Here is a 23,684-nt window from a genome sequence, read left to right on the forward strand (position 1 = left end):
CATATCCTCATCCCTTGGTGGAGGCGGTGGTCCCCGGGAATCAAAAGACCCACTCCTCTCCTCAACATCCGGGTTCTCCATTGGTTGTTTTCCAGGACGCCTTGGGTAATTTTCCTCATGCGTGTTCTGATTGTTAGTGGCCATGATTCTTTCAGGGATGAATGCTTAAGGCTCTCAATGAAAACACCAAACTGTTGACGCCATTTTTCGTCAAACAGTGAAAGAAGAGCACATAAACAATAATTGATAATGGCCAATTGAAATAAGACAACACAAACACGCAATTTTTACGTGGTTCAGCAGTTAAATCTGCCTAGTCCACGAGTCTCTGTTATTAAACTCAAGATTATCTCTGAAAATTCTTCAGCATGAATTCTTGAGAGTTTTCTCTCAAGGTTCAGAATTTCGGTCCCTTACAATGGTGCATGGCCTCTCTATTTATAGAGAAGGCTGCAGAATACTATCCCACATATTTTGGGTAGTTACTCTTTTCGTGTAAATAAAATTAATGGCTTTAAATGCCTATAATCAGATATAAAAGGAAACGTCCCCTGAAGACCAGGGGACGTATAACTGACCAAATAATATCCCATGATTCTAGGGGATTTTTAGTAATAAATGAGGATTACATCTCGTATTTACAACACTTATAGTTATTCAAGGTTTTTATCATATATCCTCCAAGGCCTTAGCTTCCCAGGTTTCTCGTCATCTTTCGAACTAGAGACATCTCCCGAGGTCACTTGGCTTTCGAGATCGTATGTGCGTCGAGCTCGGACCCCCTGATCCGAGGTCATTCCTGAAGATAGATATGTTAAGGGAGCTACCTTTCGAGATCGTGAACGTTCGAGGTCATCGTATTCGAGGTCATATCGAATCTTGCAGGCTCGATATTCAATTCTGGAGCATACTTTAAACCTTACGAGACCATTTGTTGCGAATCCAACTTTCGAGATCATATTTACCATAGCTCGAAATCTGGGTATAACAGTCCCCTTTCTAATATCTGAGGTAGGTTAGATCACATGTTAGGTTTATGATAATCCATCTACGTCCCCTGTCTAATATCTGAGGTAGGGTAAATCATAACCATGAAACATAAGAAAACATAACATAACATACTATAGCATAACTTATCATAATATATCAACATAACATATAAGCATATAAAACTATCCTATTTTCCTTACCAAAAATACTGGGATATGAGAACAGTTTTGGGACTTTGGAACACTCCTAAAAACCATAAATGGAAGGGTGAGTATACTAAAGAGAATGAGATGAAAAGAATGGAAGAACTATACCATTAAGAATATACTTACCAAAAACCTTATGTTCAAGAACTTAGATTTCCTATCCAAGAATAAAGAATAAAGTTAGGGGCTGAGTAGAAAACTATAAGAACTTGAAGAAAATAATACCAAATGAACTAGAGTTTTCGAATACCTTGAATGCTTTATGACCAATCTAAACCTTGAACCGAAATGTGTTATAAACCTTACTTCCCAAGTGTTTGGTAAGCTTAAAAAAATGATTAAGCTTATAATCCCCAACCCAAGTGTTTACACTCTCACAATAACCTAGCAACTTGCAGCCTCTGAACTTAGCTTGAATTAATGAAAAATGCTTGGTGTTAGGTCCTATTTATAGAGTTCTAGGAATAAAAATCTTCTAATTATAATCCAAATTTAAATTTAAATTTAAAATAGAATCCTAAGGAATAAAAATCTTCTCCAAATTTAAATTCAAATTTAAAATAGAATCCTAAGGAATAAAAATCTTCTAACTTTCTAAATCCCATAACTCTAAACTAACCTACAGTAAAATCAACATATCTAGAGCTCTATGACTCCGATTTATAATATATTTATACCGTTAGAAAGATAATTAAATTATATACAACTTTTTAGAAATACTATTTTTCGAAATTCATAACATAACTAGGTCAAAAATAGGTCGGAAGTTACAGTACCCTAAAGTTACGAAAAATCTATTTAATTATCTAAATCACAAATAAATAAAATACCTAAATCACAAATAAATAAAATTGTGAGTCTAAATATCTAAATAAATATCATGCTCCTAACAAATTTTGATGAAGACTAAGTCTTATATTTCCCTTATTAAAATAATGACTCCTTAATAATCATGCATATGACAAGTGTCATAATCCTATTGGCTCTATCTAAACCTTAGGTTATAATAATCATCATATTAATAACCAACAATATTAATCAAACCTTATGTTATAATTAATATTCTTAAACTATAGGTTAAACTTATAAAATCCATAACTATTGCTAGGAGTTTCCAACTAAGTCTCGGCTTGAACCAAAATCCACAGTAATGAACATACTATAACTAATACTAGCTATTACTACTACTACTACTATCTAACTAGCTAAGTAAATTTTGGGACTCTACACTAGCAAAACTTTAAGTTTGGGGGTGTGATAACTCTACAAAATAGAGTTATTTTACTACATTTTTATGCTAATTGTTGCTTAGTCTTTGAGTTTTTAAGTAACTTATTAAATTTTTAAGTAATTTTGAATTTATTAATCTTATTATAATTTTATAGATTTTTGTGTAATTTTATAGATATTTTTTTATAATATGTTGTAGTTTAATTATTTGTATTGTTGTTGTTAAGTTAGAAGTAAAAAGATGCACTTTTGAGCTTAATTATTTAAGTAAATTAAGTTGTAATTAATATTTTTCAAAGAATTAATATGATTTATTTTATAATTGAAAATATTTCATTTTGATTTATTTTATGTTTATTTTGTATAGAATTTGTTGCATTTTTGCTCTTGAAAAGAAAGAAAAATAAAGGAAAAGGTAGCATTTTCAAGGAAAAGAAAGGAGAAAAAAATGGCAAATCTGAAAACTAAAGGCCCACAGACCTTTAGCAGCCCAGGCCCACCGAAGCATCCCCTAGCCCACACCACCAGCCCACCTGCTCCCTGCCTCCTTCGGGCCCGATCCCACAAGCCAGGCCCAACTGCTTAAGCCTTCCAGGCCCAGCCGTGCCCCAACAACTTCCAACTGTGCACCATTTGGGCCTGCGCCAACCACCTGAAACCCAGCAGGCCACCACACCTATGCCAACCACCTGAAGCCCGCCTGCCCCACGACCCAGCCGTTTCCTTCACCCAGCCAAGCTCCAGCCCACGGCCCAGCCCGTAGCAACCCCTCAACCGCATGAACCACCTGGCCCAGCCACCCAACCAGCCGCCAGCACCCCTTCTCTTGAGCCCACAATGTACCTTTGTCCCCTATGTCCAAAAATGCCACATTTTTACCCAATTTTCCCACATATTTCACCACAAAATCATCATTACACCCTATAATTTACCTCTACATGCCATATTTACTTTATTTAATTAATTTAATCAATTTAAGTTGATTATTTTAATGCTCTCATTTTGACTAGGGATGTAAATGGGGCGGATCTGATCCGCCCCGATAGTGATCCGACCCGATCCGAATACACTTCCGACCCGACCCGACCCGATCCGATAGGTGTTTGGAGCGGATCGGATCGGATCCGACCCGGTCCATCCGGGTCGGGTCAGACCTGATCTGACAAGCTTTTTTTTTTTTTTTAAATCACACCATAGCACTATTAAAAAAATACTAAAGTATAAATGGAAGTTTTTCAAAAAAAACAAAGTTTTAATGAAGTATATTATATCATTAAAAACAAAGTCATTATATAATTAATTATATTAAGAATTCACCAACACATACTAATAATAAAGTACATTAACTACATTAAATCAATTATAAAACTTTGACATTCTACCCTAATCTTCAAGATCTATTATGTATGGGTCCTACAAAGAAAAGAAACAAAAATATTAATAATAGAAGTTTAATAATTTATATGATTTATTTTTAAAACTAAAATAATTACCATAGTTGGATCTATGTCATTATCTTCATCATTAATGGTGACTAGTTTAGTCGCTCCTGCAGAAGAAAAATATCAAACATTAACTATCAAAATTTTAAAACAAAATATAAGTATAAATACCTTGTTTGTCTTTCACCAACCAACTTTGAATACAGACCAAATTGTTATATATATAAAACAAAAGATAAGTATAAATACCTTGTTTGTCTTTCACCAACCAACTTTGAGTACAGACCAATGCCTCCAATGTAGTTGGATGAAGTCTCGATCGATGTGAACCCACATGTCTACCACCAGTGCTAAATGCAGACTCTGAAGCAACAGTACTAATAGGCACAGCAAATATGTCTTTGGCAATCTTGTTCAACATGGGATATTTAAATCCTGTTACCTTCCAATAATTGCATATATCAAAGAATTCATCAGTCCTAGGTAACACCTTCTCATCCAAATAGGCATCTAACTCTGACTTCACATTCTCTGCACTAGATGCAACTATAACATATGTATCATAGTTAGATAGATCATCCTCTGTTGAAAAAGATGTTGATGTATTATCCAGTTGCTGACTTCTTTCGCTTAAATCAGGACATTTAGACTTATACTCATCTAATAGATCATAACAAAGCTTGCGGGCCTTCTCAATCTCAATCTCATATAGATCATTTCCATAAAGCTTAGGAAAAAAATATTCGATCAACATAAATTTGTACCTTGGATCCAAAACAAATGCAACAGTCATAAGTCCATGAATCTCTTCCCAATACTTTTGAAACTTAGACATCATTTGAGTTGCCATATTCTTAATAAACAACTCATCTGATGTCATCCATGCTTCAATTTTCAACTTAATTTTACATATCATTGGGAAAAAAAGATTAGCAGTAGGATACTTAGTTCCAGAAAATAACTCTATCACCTCATAAACTACTTCCAACTTGTCACATAATTTCTGAGCTCTAATCCAATCATTATCTGATGGTAGACATTTATACTTAGGATCACGTAGCTTTGATCGTTCAAACACTTTCTTGTACAATAAAGCTGTTTTGAGCATCAAGTACGTTGAATTCCACCTTGTCACACAATCAAGTGACAGTTTCTTAGTACATGTCACTCCGAGAAGACGAGCAGTGTCCTCAAATTTTTCATACCTCTTTGGTGTGCCCGACCAATAAGCAACACTATCTCAAATCTTGTCAATGCTGTCGCCAATAACAGACAAGCCATCCCTAACAATTAGATTCAAAATATGTGCACAACAACGCATATGAAGTAGCTTTCCCTTTAAAAGGAAACACTTAGAATCAAATTGTTCCTTCAAAAGTGGAATCATTGCATCGTTCGTAGTACAATTATCTACAGTCACTGTACTAATATTGTGTTCAATATTCCATTCAGACATGCAAGAACTTAGAGTTTCTGTAAGTGTTGGAGCATCATGTGGGCATGGCACATATCTAAAGAATCTGACTATGCAACTTCCAAGAGTCATCAATAAAGTGAGCTGTCATAGCCATATATCCCCTCTTTTGATGATTGGTCGTCCACATATCAGTGGTTAAGGCTATTCTACTTTTATTTTTCTCCAAAACTTCTCGAAATTTTTCTTTCTCAATCTTATATATTTTCAAAATGTCAGACCTAATTGTATTCCTTTACACCATTTGAAACATAGGTGAAATAGTATTCGAATAGTCTATAAAACCACTATGCTCTACCATCGACAAAGGGTACTCATGTAGAATGATCATTTCAACCAACTTTTTTCTTCCTAGTTCAGGATCAAGATTGAAGGTAACTAAGGGGCTTGTGGTAGGATTCTTGGCAAGTTGTTTTTGCCTTACTGGACATCTTTCCATGTGAAGAAGTAAGTGTTTAGTCCCCTTACTACTCTCTCCCACTAATTTCCTCCCACAGTGATTGCAAACTGCTTTTAGTTTACCATCAATCTTTTGCAATGTAAAATGATCCCATGCAGGAGATGTTTTCTTTCGTTTTATACCTCTACTCTCATTCACATCACTTCTATTATCAAGAGATTGCACTTCTTGTATATTTGTTGAAGGAACAAAATCAACATCATCCACACAATTAGACTCGGTAACATCTTGGGTTGACATACTTATAGTTTGATTTAACCTACATTGCATCCACATTATAAAATATATCAAAATAATGATGCATTAAAAACTTTTAAAAAATGATAACTAGATCTATAAAACATCGAGCAACATTTCCCCTATTTTATTGACCTAACCATATGTCAATATCAATTAAAACAATCAAACAACACACAAGTTTTCAACCTTATGTCACCACAACACACAAATTTCTCAGAACCTACTTCACTAAGACACACAAGTTCTCAACCTTCCGTTATCACCGCAGCACACAAAAATCTCAGAACCTACTTCAGTATGGATGAATATGTAAGATATTCAAACTCTTCTAACTTTTATAAAATATCAACAAAGAAAATTAAACTTCCATAATACACAATAATAAACACATATATATACACAATAATAAATCAGTAATTCCATGCATTCAGCCCAATGCCCATTTTCTTTGTATGCGTACTTTTTGCTTGGTTTTAAATTGAGGTTTTCATTAAATATTTGTTGCAAAACTTGCTCCAAGTAACTGTGTTAAATTGTTCAATTTTATTTTTATTATTAATCAATAGATTTTTCAAGTCCTTAATTATTATACGAAATCATCCAAGCATAATTATAACCCAGAATTATCAAATATTATTAGTTATCTTAGAAGACCCTCCCCACTATTTACATGACTTTTTTGTAGATAGCAAAAGCTATGTCTGCATACATAGTTGGGGGAGGAACATCTTCATTCTGCTTCTCATATTCTATGATTGTAATGACCCACTATTCTAGACTTTTTGGACCATTAACGAAACTATACATAAAACTTACATTTTTGCGAAAATACCATAATTTATTAGAAACTTGTAGAAACAAAAGTTACTTTCATAAAATAAATAGGATATGGGTACCCATTGTCTTTAAAACAAAAAAAAATAACTTAAAGTGAAAAGAGTTACATAGAAAATGCAGAAAATACACGTAAAACCATAAAAAACATAAACAAGACTACATCCTCGAATCGAATAACGCTCGGCTCCTTGACTCCATTCACCATCGATACACATCCCCTAAGCGTCACGAATCTTACCGCCTCTAAAGCTATTTTCCTGCACATAAAACAGAAAGGAATGAGCCTAATGCCCAGCAAGGAAAATCTAACACATAGTCATAAATATAAATTTCATAATAAACGTAAAGACATATCATAACACTTAATACATACACTTATTATAATGGCCATTATTACTTGGGGTCCCATAGACTAAACAAGCTTATGCCCATGAGATTAGTGGGGTCCTACTAGCTAAGTAGGCATATGCCCATAATCTTTTTGGGGTCTTGTTAGTCAAATAGGGCATAAGCCCAAGCCTACAAACATACACATTCATAACATATCATATTTCATAACATAACACATAAGATAACATAAGCAATACACATATAGATTCTATCCTATTTTCCTTACCAAAGCTACCGGGATATGTGGACTGAGTTGGGACTTTTTGGAACACTCCTAAAACCATAATGAACAAGAGTGAGCCTAAAGAAGGAAAAGAGATGAAATGAACGGGATGGAAAGACTAAACCTTTGAAAAAAACATGCTTACCGAAAATTATGTGCTCAAGAGCTTAGATTTCCTAACCAAAATAAGAATGAGGTTAGGAAACTGAGTAGAAGGCTATGAGAAAGAAAATAACATAAAACAATGAGCTAGAGTTTTGGTTTACCTTAAAGACCAATCTACACCACAACCGAAATACTATAGAATCTCACTTCCCAAAGTGTTTGATAAGCTTATGATGTTTAAGCTTTATGATTTCCCCAACCCAGGTGTTTAACTCTCACACTCTCCTAGCACTTGCAGCTTCTGAACTTATAGTAAAAGGTGAATAATGGCTGGGTACTAGGTCCTATTTATAGAGTTTGGGAATGAAAGTATCTTGATTTTACTTGAATAAAAATAATGGCTTTTTAGGTGAAAATAATTTGAATAATCGTTCAGCAGAGGCTGAAGACTCGTTCAAAAGATGCTGGACTTATGAAGGAGTTTGAATGGCTGAAAGGAAAAGAATTCAAAAACGTTTGAACATATGCTGAAGGAGGCGATATATCGCCCCCTGTAGGCGATATATCGCCTGGGCCAGTATGCCCGAGGCGACCGTGCATCATCCCGTGTTTTCCGTATCTACGTGCTGCGATATATCGGCACACGCTGAATATTTAAACACGAAATTACACATTTTTAGCTAAGTTTGAATGGAGTAAACAGCCTTGACTAAGCCTTCAACGTATTCAAAGCTGCTGACTGACCCTATAACATTCAAACTTTACCCTTATTTAATTTAATCCTCAAAAATACTTAATCCTTAATTACCCATTCATAACATGTGCTTAAAATCCTATTGGTTGATATCTAAACCTTATAATATAACAAATAGTATCCTTAATATCAGTCATATAATCAAACCTTAGGTTATACTTAATATTCTTAAACTATAGGTTAAACTTAGAAAATCTATAAGTACTACTATGAGTGTCCAAATAATTCCCAGTCTGAACCAAAAATCCACAGTAACAAAGATAATACTATACATACTATAATACTACTATCTATCTTAGCTAAGTAAAGTTCTTGGACTCTACAATGATACTATAAATAGGCAGAGTCTTATTGAGCATTGTAACACTAAGTGTATAGAGTTGCTCTTATATGTTGTAAAAGTTGTAGGCAGTCTTTGTGTGAAACCATGATAATTCCTAGTTCAAAACTACTTGGATTATCATTACATATTTTTGCATGTTTGAGCATTTTATTTAAATTTCATCAAATATATAAAGTTTTATTAAATTTCAAGCATGGTCAATTTCGTTGTTAGAGAACAACAACCACCAAGTTTGGCTACTCGAAAACATAGAAGGTAACTTAATTATTAGAGATTAAAATCAGGTAATAAGAGAAAAGATTACTCACGGCAACAACTACTCCAGCAGGTAACTTAATGGAAGCACTGAAATACCCATGAAGGTAGAGATCATGAAACACAAATCCAGAGTCAGACCCTGAAAAAATAGAGACCCACCAAGCCATTTTCACACCTTGGTAAAGAAAACCAAATCAGAACCTTAAAATAAACTACATAGAAAAAAAAAATACAGACCTCATTATGGTCTCCTTTCTTGTACCTGGGTTATCAATCCATGGCTATGAAATTGATAAATCCCCAAATAAGAAAACCTAGGAGAGAGAGAGAGAGAGAGCCCACGAGAGAGAAGATGAGAGAGAAACCACGAGAAAAAGAGAGAGAACCCAGGTGAGAGAGAGAACTTGCGAGTCAGAGGTTGATGTCTGAACTGAAGAAGATGAAGATGAAGATGAAGAAGATGAAGAACTGAAGAAGATGAAGAAGATGAAGAAGTGAAGTGAAGATGAGAGAACCAACCTCAATAAACGTTTTTTTTTTAAAAAGCTACCGGGGCGGGTCACGACCCGCCCCGTAATAATTACTACCGGATCGGATCGGGGCAGCGACCCGCCCCACATTTCGACCCGCTTAATCCGGATCAAAATCTTCCCGTCGGATCGGAGCTCCGACCCGCCCCGTTCAACCGGATCATTTTGACATTCCTAATTTTGACTATAAATATGGAATTTCAAGACCATTTTAGGGTGCTTAATTTTGGGTAACCATCATCTTTTATACCATTTTCTCTCTACCATTCTCTCTTCCATTTTGGTGTTTTTCAAGTATGTATTTTATTTATTTTGTAATTTCTATTCTAATTATGTGCTTCTAATCTTTTTTCATAAGATTATTAAGATCATGATGAAGCAACTTGTAACTAGATAATATTTATGTTGTATGTTTATTTTCCTTGCAATGAAACAAAGTTTATGGATATTTTTCTTCTTCATATATGTCTTTCATCTTTAATATCTCATATTTTGGATTGTTAGATAATATTGCACCTTGTTCTTCATTTTTCAAAACATAATATTCTTTGTGTAAGATGTGTCATTAAATTGTACACATCCAATGCTTAGAACAAAAATACTATGTTTTGTCTTATAAATAATGATATTTGATTTTTTGTTGTTTCATTAGATTGATTCACATTAAATACTTTGAAATTATACTTTTTTTTAAAAGTGAAGAAAAATCCTATCTTTTTAGAAGTAGTTTGTGCTTAAAATTATAAATCTATTTGGAAAATGATAGTTTGACTTATTTTATCTATCATTAAAACTTGGGAATCAATATACTAATAAGTATTATTAAACTTACATTTTGTGGATTCTAGTATCTTAATAATCTTTCTTTTACAACTTATTTTCAAATCATAATTGATTTATTTATTTTTTCTCTTAAATAGCTTTACTTTAAATCTTTTATTTTATGTTCATGACATTAAATCTCATCAATCTTTGGAGCTATGTTAGAATTTATTAATTTTGGTTTAAAATAGTTTTCTTTTTTATTTTAGATAATTCCTTTGGGTTCGATCTCGTGCTTACACGAACACTAAACTCATATACGATTCGTGTGCTTGCGAGTTATAAATATTTAAAGCATACTTGTTTTGGGTCCATCATAAATCCATTTGAGGATCTTCCTATTTCAAGACCAAGAAAAAATCGAAGAAGGCCTAGATCTTTGAATCTGAAATGTTGCTTTAGCTAGGATTTAAAAGAAAAAACAACTGTGTCATTGTTACTAGCAAGTATAATATCATCAACATAGATAAGTAAGGCAAGAATTACACCTGATTTTTGGCGAATGAAGAGTGAATGGTCGGATGGGGACTGTTTGAATCTGATCATTATTAAAGTAGAGCTAAGCTTTGCATACCATTGACGGGAGGATTGTTTGAGACCATACAAACTCTTTGTTAACTTACATACCGGATTAGGAGGGGTAACTCCTTTAATAATGTATCCTTAAGAAATGGTCATATAAACTTGCTCATATAAATCACCATAAAGAAATGCATTATCAATATCAATTTGATGTAAAGATAAGATTTTAGAGGCAACTATTGCTAGTAATAATTTTAATGTAGTAAATTTAGCAACGGGTGCAAAAGTTTCAGAATAATCTATATCTTCTTGTTGAGTGTATCCTTTGGCGACAAGTCAAGCTTTATAGCGATCGATGTCTCCTTTGAAATTTTATTTTAATTTATACACCCATTTATAGCCAATTGTGTGTTGGCCTTGTGGGAGGGAAACACTTTTCCAAGTGTTGTTGGCATCCAATGCATCAATTTTTTATAGCATAGCATCCTACCATTCTCATTTGGTGCCAGCTATGGTGTAATTTTTAGGCTCCAAAGTGCAATTGGTAGCTAAGATATCATCCTTGAAAGAGGAAGAAAACTTTTCATAAGATAAGTAATTTGAGATAGGGCGAGAAGTAGAAGGTACTGTGGGTTGATATTGACATATGTAATCTTTTAAATGAGAAGGGTTGGTAATAGTTCGACCGAAATTAGTAGTATGTGGAGCATTGGTGGGCTGAATGGCATCTAGCCGAGAGGTAGTAACAGTGGAAGGAGAAGAAGCACCTTCATTAGAGTGATTAATAGGTGGAGTAACAATAGGAATATCATAGTGAATAGTAGTAACTATAGAGATGTTAGTATTTGACATAGAAGATTGTGAAAAGAATATATCTATTTCAGCATTAGGTGTAGCTTTCCGAAGATGAAAAATTGATTCATAGAAAACAACATCACGGGAGTGAAATTTTTTGTTAGTTTGAATATCAAGTAAAATATATGCTTTCATGCCATTAGGGTATCCAAAGAATATACATGCTCTAGAGCGAGGATAAAATTTATGTCTCTTGCTATCAAGACTAGAAGCATATGCTAGGTAGCCTATGTTTCACAAGTGATTATAGTTTGGAGCCATTTTGTATAATAATTCTAAATATGTTTTGAAATGAAACAATTTTGATGGTGTTCTATTCATCAAATATACAGTTGTATGAATAAGATAGCTCCAATATGATAATGAAATATTTGATTGGAAACATAATGCTCTAGCAACATTCAAAATATGTTGGTGTTTACGCTCCACAACAGAATTTGTTGTGGGCATTAAACTCAAGAATTATATTGTATGATACCCTTTATAGCAAAAAAAGATGTTAAATTAGCATTGTCAGTTCTTACCGATTTGATGCTTGTGGAAAATTGAGTATTGATCAAAGTTAAAAACTTTGGAATAGCTTGTTGGGCTTCAGCTTTTGATTTCAACATGTATACCCAAGTAAAGCTTGTAGCATCATCCACAATGGTAAGAAAATACTTCTATCCTTCAATGCTTAAAATGTGAAATGGTCCCCATATGTATAAATGTATTAAATCAAAAGGATTAGAGGCAAAATTATTGTGAGAAATAAACGGTAATCTCTTTTGTTTTGCATTATGACAAATGGAAGAAGTATTAGTATATGAGAAAGGTAACTCTTTATTGATATTAGAGGTAACCAACCTAGAGTGATGGCCAAGGCGTGTGTTCCATTGGTCCACATTATTACAGCTATTACATGAAATAAAATCTGAATTAGGAGAAGGGTTATTTGCGGCAATAATGCCTATGTAGTTCATTTTGTTGCACTTAAATGCTTATGTAAAATTTTTGGCAGCAATAATGCCTACCGTTACGAATTTAGAGCAGACGTTGGTCCCTGGGCCGTTAGGGGTATATTTGATACACGTGGCACGACCCAATTGGGTTAAATTATTAAAATTTAAAACAAAACTCTATTTATTATTCAGGTTTCTAATTTGAAAAAAAAAAAACTAACCTTGATTAATTAATATAACCAAAAAAACCGATTGTCTAAAACCAAGTTCTAAAACTAATCTAAAACAAAAAAAAACTCATAATTCCATACCCAGAAAAATCATCTTTCCCCCCACGATCGAAGAGACGACGACAACCGGAAGAGACGATGACGACACTATTGCAATACAATGTCGACCATTCGACAACCGGGGGAACAACCACCCGACTACGGTGAGTTCTTTTCTGTTGTACAAAGTTCTTTTACCCAAAGTTTTTTTCTGTTGTACAGAGTTCTTTTACCCAAAGTTCTTTTCTGTTGATTGGGTTTCATTTCTCAAAGTGTTCAGGCAGTTATTTTTGGGGGAGAATGATAATGATGCTCGATATAGAGCAGTTTGGGCGGGGAAGGGTGTCGATTTTAAAAAAATTTGGGGGTGAGAATATTGTTGATTTATGGTAGGTGGTATTATTAAATTTGGGTAAAAATGTTGTTGGGAAGCATGTGCATACAATTGACAGAGTGGGGTCCATTGAAATATATACTTTGTTTATTGAAAGGAATCTTTGTTGTTGTGGTCCATGGTTCAATCGTGTGGTAGACTATGTTGCTCTTCAAGTGTGTGAACTATATTGTGTTTCGGTTTGTGTGTGTGTGAAGTGTTGACATTGCATTTTTTATTTCTATTGATAGGTGGTCATACTAACATCTTCACTATTGCAATACACCATGGGGGAAGCTGGTTTACTCCATTCGGCAATAGAAGATATGAATGAGGTAAAGTTGATTATGTTGATTGGGTGGATACTGATTACTTCACTAGGATGGAATTGGATGGAATGGCCTTGGACTTAGGACATAAACTTCCAGTGGGTTTTATGTACAAACCAATAGGAAAGGTGCTTAATATGGGCTTCATGGTGGTAGGGGATAAGGTGATCTTAAGAATTGTAGAGGATATTGAAAGGAATCGGGCTACAAAGATTGACATATATCTTGTTTTTCCTGAAACAGTTCTACCTTTAGATTGGAAGGAAGATTCAGAAGCTGTTAAACATGTCCCTGCTAACATTTTACCTCCTCTGAAAAGATGTATTATAGAGGAATTACCAGATGATTGTGATGTCTCTACAGATGTTGTTGGTATCCCTGTTGATGCAACCATTGATGGGGAATAAGAAGAGTTTGATGCTGATCAATATTCTGAGGAATTTCATGATGCTGGCTTTGATGAACCTGATAAAGAGGAATATGAAGAAGAGTTTGACTACATGGATGATGAAAGTGATATGGAAGACCAAATACTAGAGGTAGTTGTGCTTTCGGATTCAGAGGATGATATTGGTGATGTGAGGGAGGATACAGTTGAGGAGAACCAAGACCCGGTTCAAAGTGACAGAAATAGGAAAGGAAAGCAAGTTGATGTGAGGGAAAATACATCTGAGGATAGCCAAGACAAAGTTCAAGCTGATGTGAGGGAAAATACAGCTGAGAAGAGCCAAGACAAAGTTCAGCGTGACAAAAAAGGGAAAGGAAAGCAAAGTGATGAAGATTTCATATTGGAGGAGGAAGAGTTTGAGCAAGATGTTGAAGCTGAGATAGAGATGGGTACACAGTCTGACCCTAGGAAGTGGTGGCGATCAGTTTCAGATTTTTGTACTCAAAATCTTGATGATGGAGACTCAGATGGTATATGTTCTGAGGAGGAGTTACACGAATTGAAGTCAGATGATGAGTTTGATGCTGGTAAAAATTCCCAAGAATTCAACCCAAAATGCAAAACTTCCAATTTGTTCTTGGCATGGAATTTGCCACTGTTACAATTTTAAGGAATGCAATAAGGGAGTACTTTATTGAAGGTGATCGAGAATATGTATTTATTTTCAATGATTCAAATAGAGTTAGAGTTAAGTGCAAGGGTGCAAACTGTGAGTGGATGTTGTTTGCTTCAATAGTTAACAAGATAGATGGCAAAACAATGAGGGTCAAAACACTTGTTGACAAGCATAGTTGTGGCATTGTTTTGGACAATAAAAAGCTGACCTCAACTTGGCTTGCAAAGCACTTTTTGGAGCAATTTAGGCTAAATCCGAGTATGGAATACAATGCATTTAGGGAGATAACTGCAAAGACCAAGTACTCACGTGTGTCTAGCTGGACATTTTACAGGGCCAGGACAAAAGCAAGGAAGATGTTGGATGGGTCTGTCAAGGAACAATACGCCATTCTTGATGAATACTGTAAAAGGTTGTTGGCTACCAATCCCAACTCTACTGTGAAGTTGAAAACTGATTTGGTTAATGGGAGAAGGCAATTTCAGCGTATTTATATTTGTCTTAAGGCATGTAGAGATGGCTGGTTGGGGGGTTGTAGACCTCTAATTGGTCTTGATGGCTGCTTTTTAAAAGGATATTGTAGAAGCATTTTATTGGCTGCAGTAGGCATTAACGGTAACAACTCCATGTTTCACATTGCCTACTGTGTTACTGAAAAGGAAAACACTGAGGTTTGGACTTGGTTCTTGGAGCTATTGAAGGCTGATATTGGGAGTTTGAGTCCCACCAAGGTGACAATGATGAGTGATCGTCAAAAAGGATTAGAAAATGCAGTGGGAGCCATCTTTAGTGGGTGTGAGGTGAGGTATTGTGTTAGACATCTTCATGCTAACTTTAAAAAGGAATATCCTTGACTTTTACTTAAGCAACTTTTGTGGGCAACAGCTAATACTACAACACAAGCTGAGTTTGCTCGAGCAATGCAAGAAGTCAAGGATGTCTCAGATGGTGCTTACAATTGGCTGGCCGGGAAGAACCCCACAGAATGGACTAAGTCACATATTTCAGAGTACCCAAAATGTGACATTTTGGTGAATAATTTGTGTGAGAGTTTCAATGCAGCCATACTTGATGCTCGCGACAAGCCAATTATAACTTTACTAGAGAAAATTAGATTTTGGTTGATGTCTCAGTTTTATAACAAAAAATCTGAGTTGGAGAAGATGACTCAACCTGTGGGGAAGAGAATTTTGAAGATAATTGAGAAGCAAAAAGAGGTTGCAAAGCATTGTCTGGTTACTAGGTCTGACAAGTTTCAGTTTCAGGTTCAATGCAGCAATGGTAGTGCCTTGGTTGTCGATTTGGAATTCAGAACTTGTACATGTAGGAGGTTTCAACTATCTGGGCTTCCTTGTGGCAATGCACTAGCTACTATCTGGTTCATGGGAGGTAATGTCTTTGATTATGTCCACGGATTCTATAAAAAAGAATCATTGCAAAAAGCATATGAACAGAGTGTGCATCCTATGCCTAGTCCAGATATGTGGCCTCAGACAGGACTCAACCCAATTGATCCACCACCTGAGACGAAGCTGCCTGGAAGACCTAAGAAAGCTAGGAGAAGGGAGACAGATGAACCTCCACCTGCTTTAAAGAAAGCTCAAAGAACTGGACAAGTTAAAACATGCAACAATTGTCTGAAAACAGGCCACATGAGAGAAACATGCAAATCTGCTAAGGTGGTTGAGGTATAAACTTTATGCTTTCTTCTCTTCCTAGATAATTTTTATCATTGATTAGTTGCTTTATCATTGTTTTGTGAATTTGGAGCTAAATATTTGTTTGTTCAACCTATTTTAGAATCATGTGGTCAAAAAGCGAGGTCGTCCACCACTGCAGAACCCAACTGAATCCACACTTTTAAGGAAGGAAAGAAGACTGAAACAACATGCTAAAGGAGGAACTAGTGGTGCAAAGAATGCTCAACCCGATACTGTCTGACTGGAAGGATTTTCATCTTTTGATTTTATTTTGAACTAGTGGTCGAATCTTGTATTTTGGTGTCTGCTATGTTGACCATTTTAGAGTCATGTACAAATCACCTTTTGATCATATCTGTTTTTTGAGTCATGAGAGAGTCATGCTGGCCATGATATTGGTCATGTACAGATCAGATACATTTGGCTTTTTAGGCCTATATTTTTGTACCTATCTCTTATGGTAATGAATGTAACTAGATGTTGATCATATTTATTTCACAAAATACATAAACTAGAATACTGAATTCAAAATAGACCAAGATAGACTACATTGATTCGGGGTTTCATTTTACAACAAAATTCATTACAAATCAATGCCTAGGGTGCAATAGCTTTGTCATTGTCAATACTGCACATGAAGATTACCCAAAAATAAACTAACAATACCATCAACTTCTACTTTGATTTTGTAGCCCAAATAACCACAACCAATAGAATTACAGCAAAATACATAGTATTCAAAAAGTAGTAACACTGCATTCGACCTCCATCATTTGCTTTACCCTTGCTTTCAGCACAACTTTCACAGCTTTCTCTTCCAACATTTTGAAGGTTGTGAGATTGTGTCTCAAATCCATTTGAAGAACCACTGCATTGCCGATGACTTCCAATGTCAGTTGTCGTACTTAGGGATGTGATTTCAGTTTCAAGGTCACCAATTTTTCTTAGTAATCCAGGGATGACCACCTTTGCTCGATGGCACATTGGAGGGTCTATCCTTTCAAAGAAATTACACCCACCATGAATCTGAGTTGACCAAAACATACGAAATTTCTAGTGAACACCCATAACCATTTATTCAATGAATCAGATTACAAAAACAAATGGAGACCAATCTTACCCGATACTTGTTGCATGTTCTGAATCTTCGCCCAGGATTTTTGTTTGTCCAAGTCGTTCTTTCTACCACTGGCCTTGGTGTTCGACAATGGCAATTTTTTCCAATCTCCATTAACCCGATGCAAAAGATGCCCTAACCCCCAATTCGAAGGAATTACAAGTTTTCTTCTACTGGGTTCACGTGCTATACTGTCGGGGGTGGATCGTCTGGGTGTGGTCGGGGGGAAAGCTTCATCTTCATCGTTTTTCTGGTTATGGAGTTTTGAGTTTTTTTTGTTTTAGATTAGTTTTAGAACTTGGTTTTAGACAAACGGTTTTTTGGGTTATATTAATTAATCACAATTAGTTTTTTTTTGTTTTTAATTAAAAACCATAGCCATTAATTGTTTTTGTTTTAAATTTTAATAATTTAACCCAATCGGGTCATGCCACGTGTATCAAATATACCCCTAACAGCCCAGGGACCAACGTCTGCTCTAAATTCGCAACGGTAGGCATTATTGCTGCCAAAATTTTTACATAAGCATTTAAGTGCAACAAAATGAACTACATAGGCATTATTGCCGCAAATAACCCTTAGGAGAACAATCTTTTGTCAAGATATAGAGATTGTGGAGCTTCTTAGCAATCCCAATCTATTTATGTCGAATAGGATCCTATGTAGAGCAATCATTAGAGTTAAAAATAAGTATATTACAAGTGTTGTTAAGTAAGTAAGGTATTGACAAGAGATTAAACTGAAATTATGGTACATAAAGGACATTATATAGAGTTATTTTGTCATTGATGCACACAGTTCCAGATTTGGGGACCATTAGGCAGATTTAAGTAAGTAACAAGAGGACTTTGGTCAAAAGAAGCAAAGATATTTATGTCAATACACACATGGTGAGTAGCACCACTATCAAGTATCCAAAGTTTAGTGGGAGAGAAGTTGTTACCAGAAAATTTATTCAATGTGGAATTGTTTTCTGGTATAGTAGTCTCCGAATGGTTGTGTTGGAGTTGTTGGCTGAGTATGGAGATGAGTTGTTGACAGTGTTGAGGAGTGAGTGTTGAGCTTGTGGAAGGACTCGGGACATTAAATATCTTTGAGGAAGTCCCATTTGAGTATTCATTCTGTTTCTTTTGACCATAGGGATTGTTTTGAGAACTTGTGTTGCTGCGAGTGCCATATCTGGGTGGGAAACCATGTAAGAAGTAACATTTCTCCTTCAAGTGCCCTAGTTTTTGGCAATGAGTGCAGGTGGGTTGGAGCTTTTTGTTTCTTAGTTGTTGAGATTTTTGGTTCAAGTAGGAGTTTGTAGTGTTGGGATTGATAGTAGTGGTTGGTATAGGGTTTGGTTTAGGAATTTGGGTGGGATATGGTGTGTTAATAGAATCAACAAGGGATGAAGGGAAGGGGCCTAATTTTCTTTGTCACTCCTCATGGATGACCATTGAAAACACTTTAGCAAGATTAGGGAAATGGTCAATTAATAAGATTTGGGCTCGGACAGCATGGTAAGACTCATTTAATCCTATCAAAAATTGAAGAACTTGATTTTGGCTGTGATGACCAAGATTGTTAGCAGAGAAAACACAAGTACATGGTATACAAGGCCTAAGTTCATGAATCTCATCCTAAACAGATTTGAGTTTGGTAAAATAGGTACTTACAAAATCATCACCTTGGTGCAAGCTGATGGCGATATTACGAAGCTCAAAGATAGGTGGCCCATTTCCTTGATCGAATCTGTTGTTCAACTCAGTACACATAGCTGAAGTAGTCACAAGGTACATTATATTAGTTTTTATTTCAGGAGAAACGGAATGGAGGATCCAAGACATTACCATTTGATTGCAACGATGCCAAGAATTGTGATTTGGGTCTATTCTAGAGGAGGGAGATCTCCTGTAATGCCCCAAATTTCTTAATAAGGTTTAGGACCTTGATTAGGAGGTCGGGAGGGCCATAAATGATTTATTATGATATTTAATGATTATTTGCATGTTTATGTGAATTATATTACTATATGATGGTAAATGCATGCATATGGGTTCATTTTTAATTATAAGGGAGTTTTGGTAATTTGATCCGTTGAGGGTGTGATTGTGGATTTTCATGCATGTGGGTGAATTATAAATAATACCACATTATATGTGGATTGGTTCGAGTCATTCGGCATGAGACGATCATGGAATGCAACTTTTCGGTCTAGTCATAACAGGATTAAGTTCGGGGTAATTTGGTGATTAGAACGTTGCTGGGAATTAAAGGGTAACGGGATATGAATTATTGGTATTTGAGAATATTGAGAATAACGGGAATTGGAGGGTGATAATGATAATTAACGAGATAGGCGGGAAATGACGGTTTTGCCCTTGAGAGCTGTTAAGGAAAGAATATAAGCCCAGGGGCATTTAGTTCTTTTCACCCTAAGGATATATATATCAATCATTAATGCTGTAGAAAATGTAAGAAAATAGAGCATCATCATCCTCATATCTTTCTCTCCCATGCCTATTATTCTTTCATTCTTCCTTTCAATTTTTGAGAGCCAATTTGTGGATCCAAGCTAGGAGAGCAAGGCTTAAGGGCTTAGGACCTTGGTTCAACCATTGAAGGGGATATAAATCAAGCTTGAGGTAAGATTACATCCATGAATTTAAGCTATACTCTATTTTTCAAGTAAGTTTTCAGTTCAGAATTTGAGGTGTTAGTTGTGAGAATTCATAGAAATTTTTGAGTTTGATTGCTTGGGTTTTGATGAGGGTGTGATGTACATGAAGTTTAGGGATTGAATTTGATGTTTGGGTGAAGTTTGGGATTGGGTTGGATGCTTGGTTTTCAAGGGGGATCGCAATGGAGAAGACCAGAAAAGTTTCTGGTCTGCTGATGGCGCCCTAGCGCTATTCCTGGCGCCCCAGCGCTAGGCAGGGCAGGAACTGGGCTTCTTTGACTTTGGGGCAGCGCCCCAGCGCCACTAGGCAGCGCCCCAGCGCCACTAGGCAGCGCCCCAGCGCTAGTGAATTTTCCAGCAACCTATTTTTAGGGCTCAGGATGACTTTTAAGGCTCGGGGGTTGGTTCCTTTACCTCGCTTGGGAAGATTAAGAATCCCGAGAGTGGGAGATGGATCCCGGGAGTGAGGTTTTAGATTATAAACCTTTTTATGATTTATTTTATTTATGGGATTCCATATTTGGTTATGACTAGGTGACCGCTAAAGGTTCAAAGGATTGATCGTTCTCAAGGGTCGTTCTTTTACTAATTCTTGCTCAAACCCGAGGTAAGAAAACTGCATCCTGTGTATATATGACATGCATGGTTATTCTTGATGCATGTTGGATGTTTAAATGTGACATGCATGGTTATTGTTGAGGCATGTCAAGTGATTAAATGTGATGCATGTGTTGCACGAGAAAAATGTGGTTAGGGTATGTTATGAATATTGAATATGAGATTGTTCAGAGCTTGAGCCTCTGTGTTTATGCATGGTCCTAATTATGCTAGCAGTTGTTAAGTAAGCATGTTGAATGCCCTATATTCGGATATTTGACATATGATATATGTTTGGTAGCATTGCTTGCTTGTGTGTGGCACCAACTGTTCAGGATCGGCACTAGTCGCGTATTACTGACCTGAGAGTCAGAAACGGCATAAGCATCGAGAACACTGAGCCGATAAAAGATTAGATCTAATCAATATCAACATTGAATGAATCATATGGGGTATTAATGCTGGACCGACCCTAAGTTCGATGAAAATTATAAGCGCTTGACTAGTCTAGGATTAGTTACTCTGAGCGAGGGCCAAAGGTTTAGGTGACTGTTTTGTCACATGGCTGAGGGAGCGGAATCCCATGTTAGTGACTTGGTAATTAGTCACTTGTCAAAGGGTACATACCCCCTGCTAGTGACTTGGTAATTAGTCACTTGTTAAAAGTTACAGACCCCCTGTTAGTGACTTGTTGATCAGTCACTCGTTCATTGTTTGAACTTATTTGCCTGCTTGAGTAGGGCTGTATTTGCTAGGCATGTGTCTTATGATTTGATGACATGTTATTATTGTTCATGAGCATATTGAGTTTTCTTGCTGGGCTTCGGCTCACGGGTACTATGTGGTGCAGGTAAAGGAAAAAGAAAGCTGGACCATTCTTGAGTTGGAGAGCTTAGGTGACGATGTGTACATATGCAGCTGCTCGACCACCACGGCTGAGGTTTGAAGAGGAACTAAGGTTACACCCTGTTTTGCCGCTTAGACTGGCTGACTGTAAATATTTTGTTGTAATAAACCTTTAAATTATATTTTTCGGATCCCAATGTATATAGTAAACGTTCTAATGAAACATTATATCTTAACCAAAATTTTTAATCCCTAAACCACTAATCATACTTAGTTACACGATTTTGGCCAAATGACTCGATTAGCGAGTTTAGCACTGGTTATAAGACACACCGTAATGATCCCTGAAGTTTAGGGCGTTACATCTCCAGTAAGGAAAGAAGCTTTATTCTTGGCTCCAACAGAAAGACGAAAGTCACGCCTCCATGAAAGGACGTTCTTCTCTGTCAAGAGTGGAGTGACAAGAACGATTCCAGGGTTGTCACCATTGCCTAGATAGTATGGACTTTGCTCACCATGGGATTGGGGTCGGGTGGGCGAGGTGAGAGCAGAATACCGATTGGATGTCGCAACATTAGGGTCTTCGGCAGAATCTGTAGGGTTTTGAGTCCCTGAATGTGGTTGCTGCGCACATGAGATGGGGGTATGCAAAGGATCCAGGCGGAGGCACATGAGCAGCAGTAGCTGGTGGCACCAGAGGACCTTCAAGAATGGTGGTGCAGTTTCTGGTCCGAATCATCTTCAAGAAAGCTTCAAGGGAGTTTCAACAATGGTGTAAAGAAAGAAAGGGTTTAGGGCTTCAAGAATGGTATTTCTCTCATACCATATTAGAAAAGGAAATCTGAATATGCTTTTATTGATATTGTGAAAAAATGTGCTTAGCAAAAGAGGCTAAGTGACAACTTTATAGCTGTCAAGAGTAATGTTACAGCTAGAAATGAGTGGTTACAAGTTCCTGGTACAATAACAGAAAAGGGTTACAAGTAACAGAAAATGGTTGTAAGATTAAACGAGTAAACAACAAATTAAACTGTGGATAATAACCACTAATAGGTTCTAATAAAAAGTGAGTAAAAATGTGCATTAGCTTTCTTCTTAACATATTTATATCAATTCCTTTATGCTTTGTAAACAAGACGAAATATACAAGGGAAGTATTATTTTCTACTTGGACTGTAATTAATATTATATTTTTTTGTAGGTTCTACGTTGTTTCAAAAGGAGATAAGACCATTTTTTCCAGCAACAATGAGTGAGTGAAGAAGTTGATGAGCTTGTCAAACTTTCTCTAATGAAGAGGTAGGGTAAAAAGCTAGAGTTGCAGCAACATGAATTATTTTTACTATGGTAATTTTGTATTTGAATTATTTTTTATGATAATTATGATGAATTTTTTTTTTAATGGCAGATAATTATGAAGATTGATGTAATATATATTACAATAAAAATTTGTTTATTTTTACTTAAATTTATATCATAGTTTTAAGTATTAAAATTATGAAAATAATTTCAAACTTGAAAAGAGTTGACGTGTGGCCTAATATTAGTGTGCCATGTGGATTATTAAATACATGACATGATCAAATGAAAAATGACACATGGACAAGTGAGAATGTACCACGTATTATCCTACATGGCTAGCCATGCCACATTCTACATTGCTTGCCACATCACATAATGAGTCATCTATGTCAACTCAATTATATATAGGGTTCATGTTCATCTTTACTTGATATGTAAATGTATATTTCTCCACTAACTTTTACCTACCAATATGATATTGATAGAAATTAGTGGGTAAAGGGTTTTATCTACCAATAAGTTATTTTTACCTACGTTTAGAATTGGAAGGTAAATGTCAGATTTCTTGTAGTAAAATATTTATTACCTCTATTACTTCTAAGAGTCTTAATTTTCATTTCCAATTGATTTTCTACTACAGTTTTCTAGATTCTAAATGCATTAAATGTCAAGTCCTTACTATTAATCAAATACACTTTAATATGCCTAGAGTATTTATCTATAAAAGTTATGTAGTATCTATTTTCTCCTCTTGTCAACATAACATTTAATTCACATAAAGAATTATGCGTTAAATATAG

General features: G+C 35.7%; 2 protein-coding genes across 2 annotated transcripts; one reads left to right on the forward strand and one right to left on the reverse strand.

Annotated features, from left to right (window-relative positions):
• Positions 1-14,093: 14,093 nt before the first annotated feature.
• Positions 14,094-16,598, forward strand: LOC133795733 (uncharacterized). The gene is made up of 4 exons (XM_062233190.1): positions 14,094-14,568; positions 14,682-15,452; positions 15,543-16,345; positions 16,458-16,598. The coding sequence occupies exons 1-4, from the start codon at positions 14,094-14,096 to the stop codon at positions 16,596-16,598; spliced, it is 2,190 nt and encodes a 729-aa protein (XP_062089174.1).
• Positions 16,599-16,954: 356 nt separating this feature from the next.
• LOC133795734 (uncharacterized) lies at positions 16,955-17,588 on the reverse strand. Its single transcript, XM_062233191.1, has 3 exons — positions 17,478-17,588; positions 17,088-17,383; positions 16,955-16,985 (listed from the first exon to the last, which is right to left on the reverse strand). The coding sequence occupies exons 1-3, from the start codon at positions 17,586-17,588 to the stop codon at positions 16,955-16,957; spliced, it is 438 nt and encodes a 145-aa protein (XP_062089175.1).
• Positions 17,589-23,684: the final 6,096 nt, after the last annotated feature.

The sequence above is a fragment of the Humulus lupulus genome, chromosome 8, assembly GCF_963169125.1.
Source record: "Humulus lupulus chromosome 8, drHumLupu1.1, whole genome shotgun sequence".
NCBI lineage: Eukaryota > Viridiplantae > Streptophyta > Magnoliopsida > Rosales > Cannabaceae > Humulus > Humulus lupulus.

What these genes read in the sequence shown, in the direction of transcription:
- LOC133795733 (XM_062233190.1), top strand. Translation starts at nt 14,094, where the DNA reads ATGGATGATGAAAGTGATATGGAAGACCAAATACTAGAGGTAGTTGTG. An exon ending in AGATGATGAGTTTGATGCTG is followed by an intron (nt 14,569 to 14,681) that starts GTAAAAATTCCC and finishes ACTTTATTGAAG; the next exon opens with GTGATCGAGAATATGTATTT. An exon ending in GGGAGCCATCTTTAGTGGGT is followed by an intron (nt 15,453 to 15,542) that starts GTGAGGTGAGGT and finishes TGTGGGCAACAG; the next exon opens with CTAATACTACAACACAAGCT.
- LOC133795734 (XM_062233191.1), bottom strand. Translation starts at nt 17,588, where the DNA reads ATGGAGATTGGAAAAAATTGCCATTGTCGAACACCAAGGCCAGTGGTA. An exon ending in GAACATGCAACAAGTATCGG is followed by an intron (nt 17,384 to 17,477) that starts GTAAGATTGGTC and finishes TGGTCAACTCAG; the next exon opens with ATTCATGGTGGGTGTAATTT. An exon ending in TACTACTTTTTGAATACTAT is followed by an intron (nt 16,986 to 17,087) that starts GTATTTTGCTGT and finishes CTTCATGTGCAG; the next exon opens with TATTGACAATGACAAAGCTA.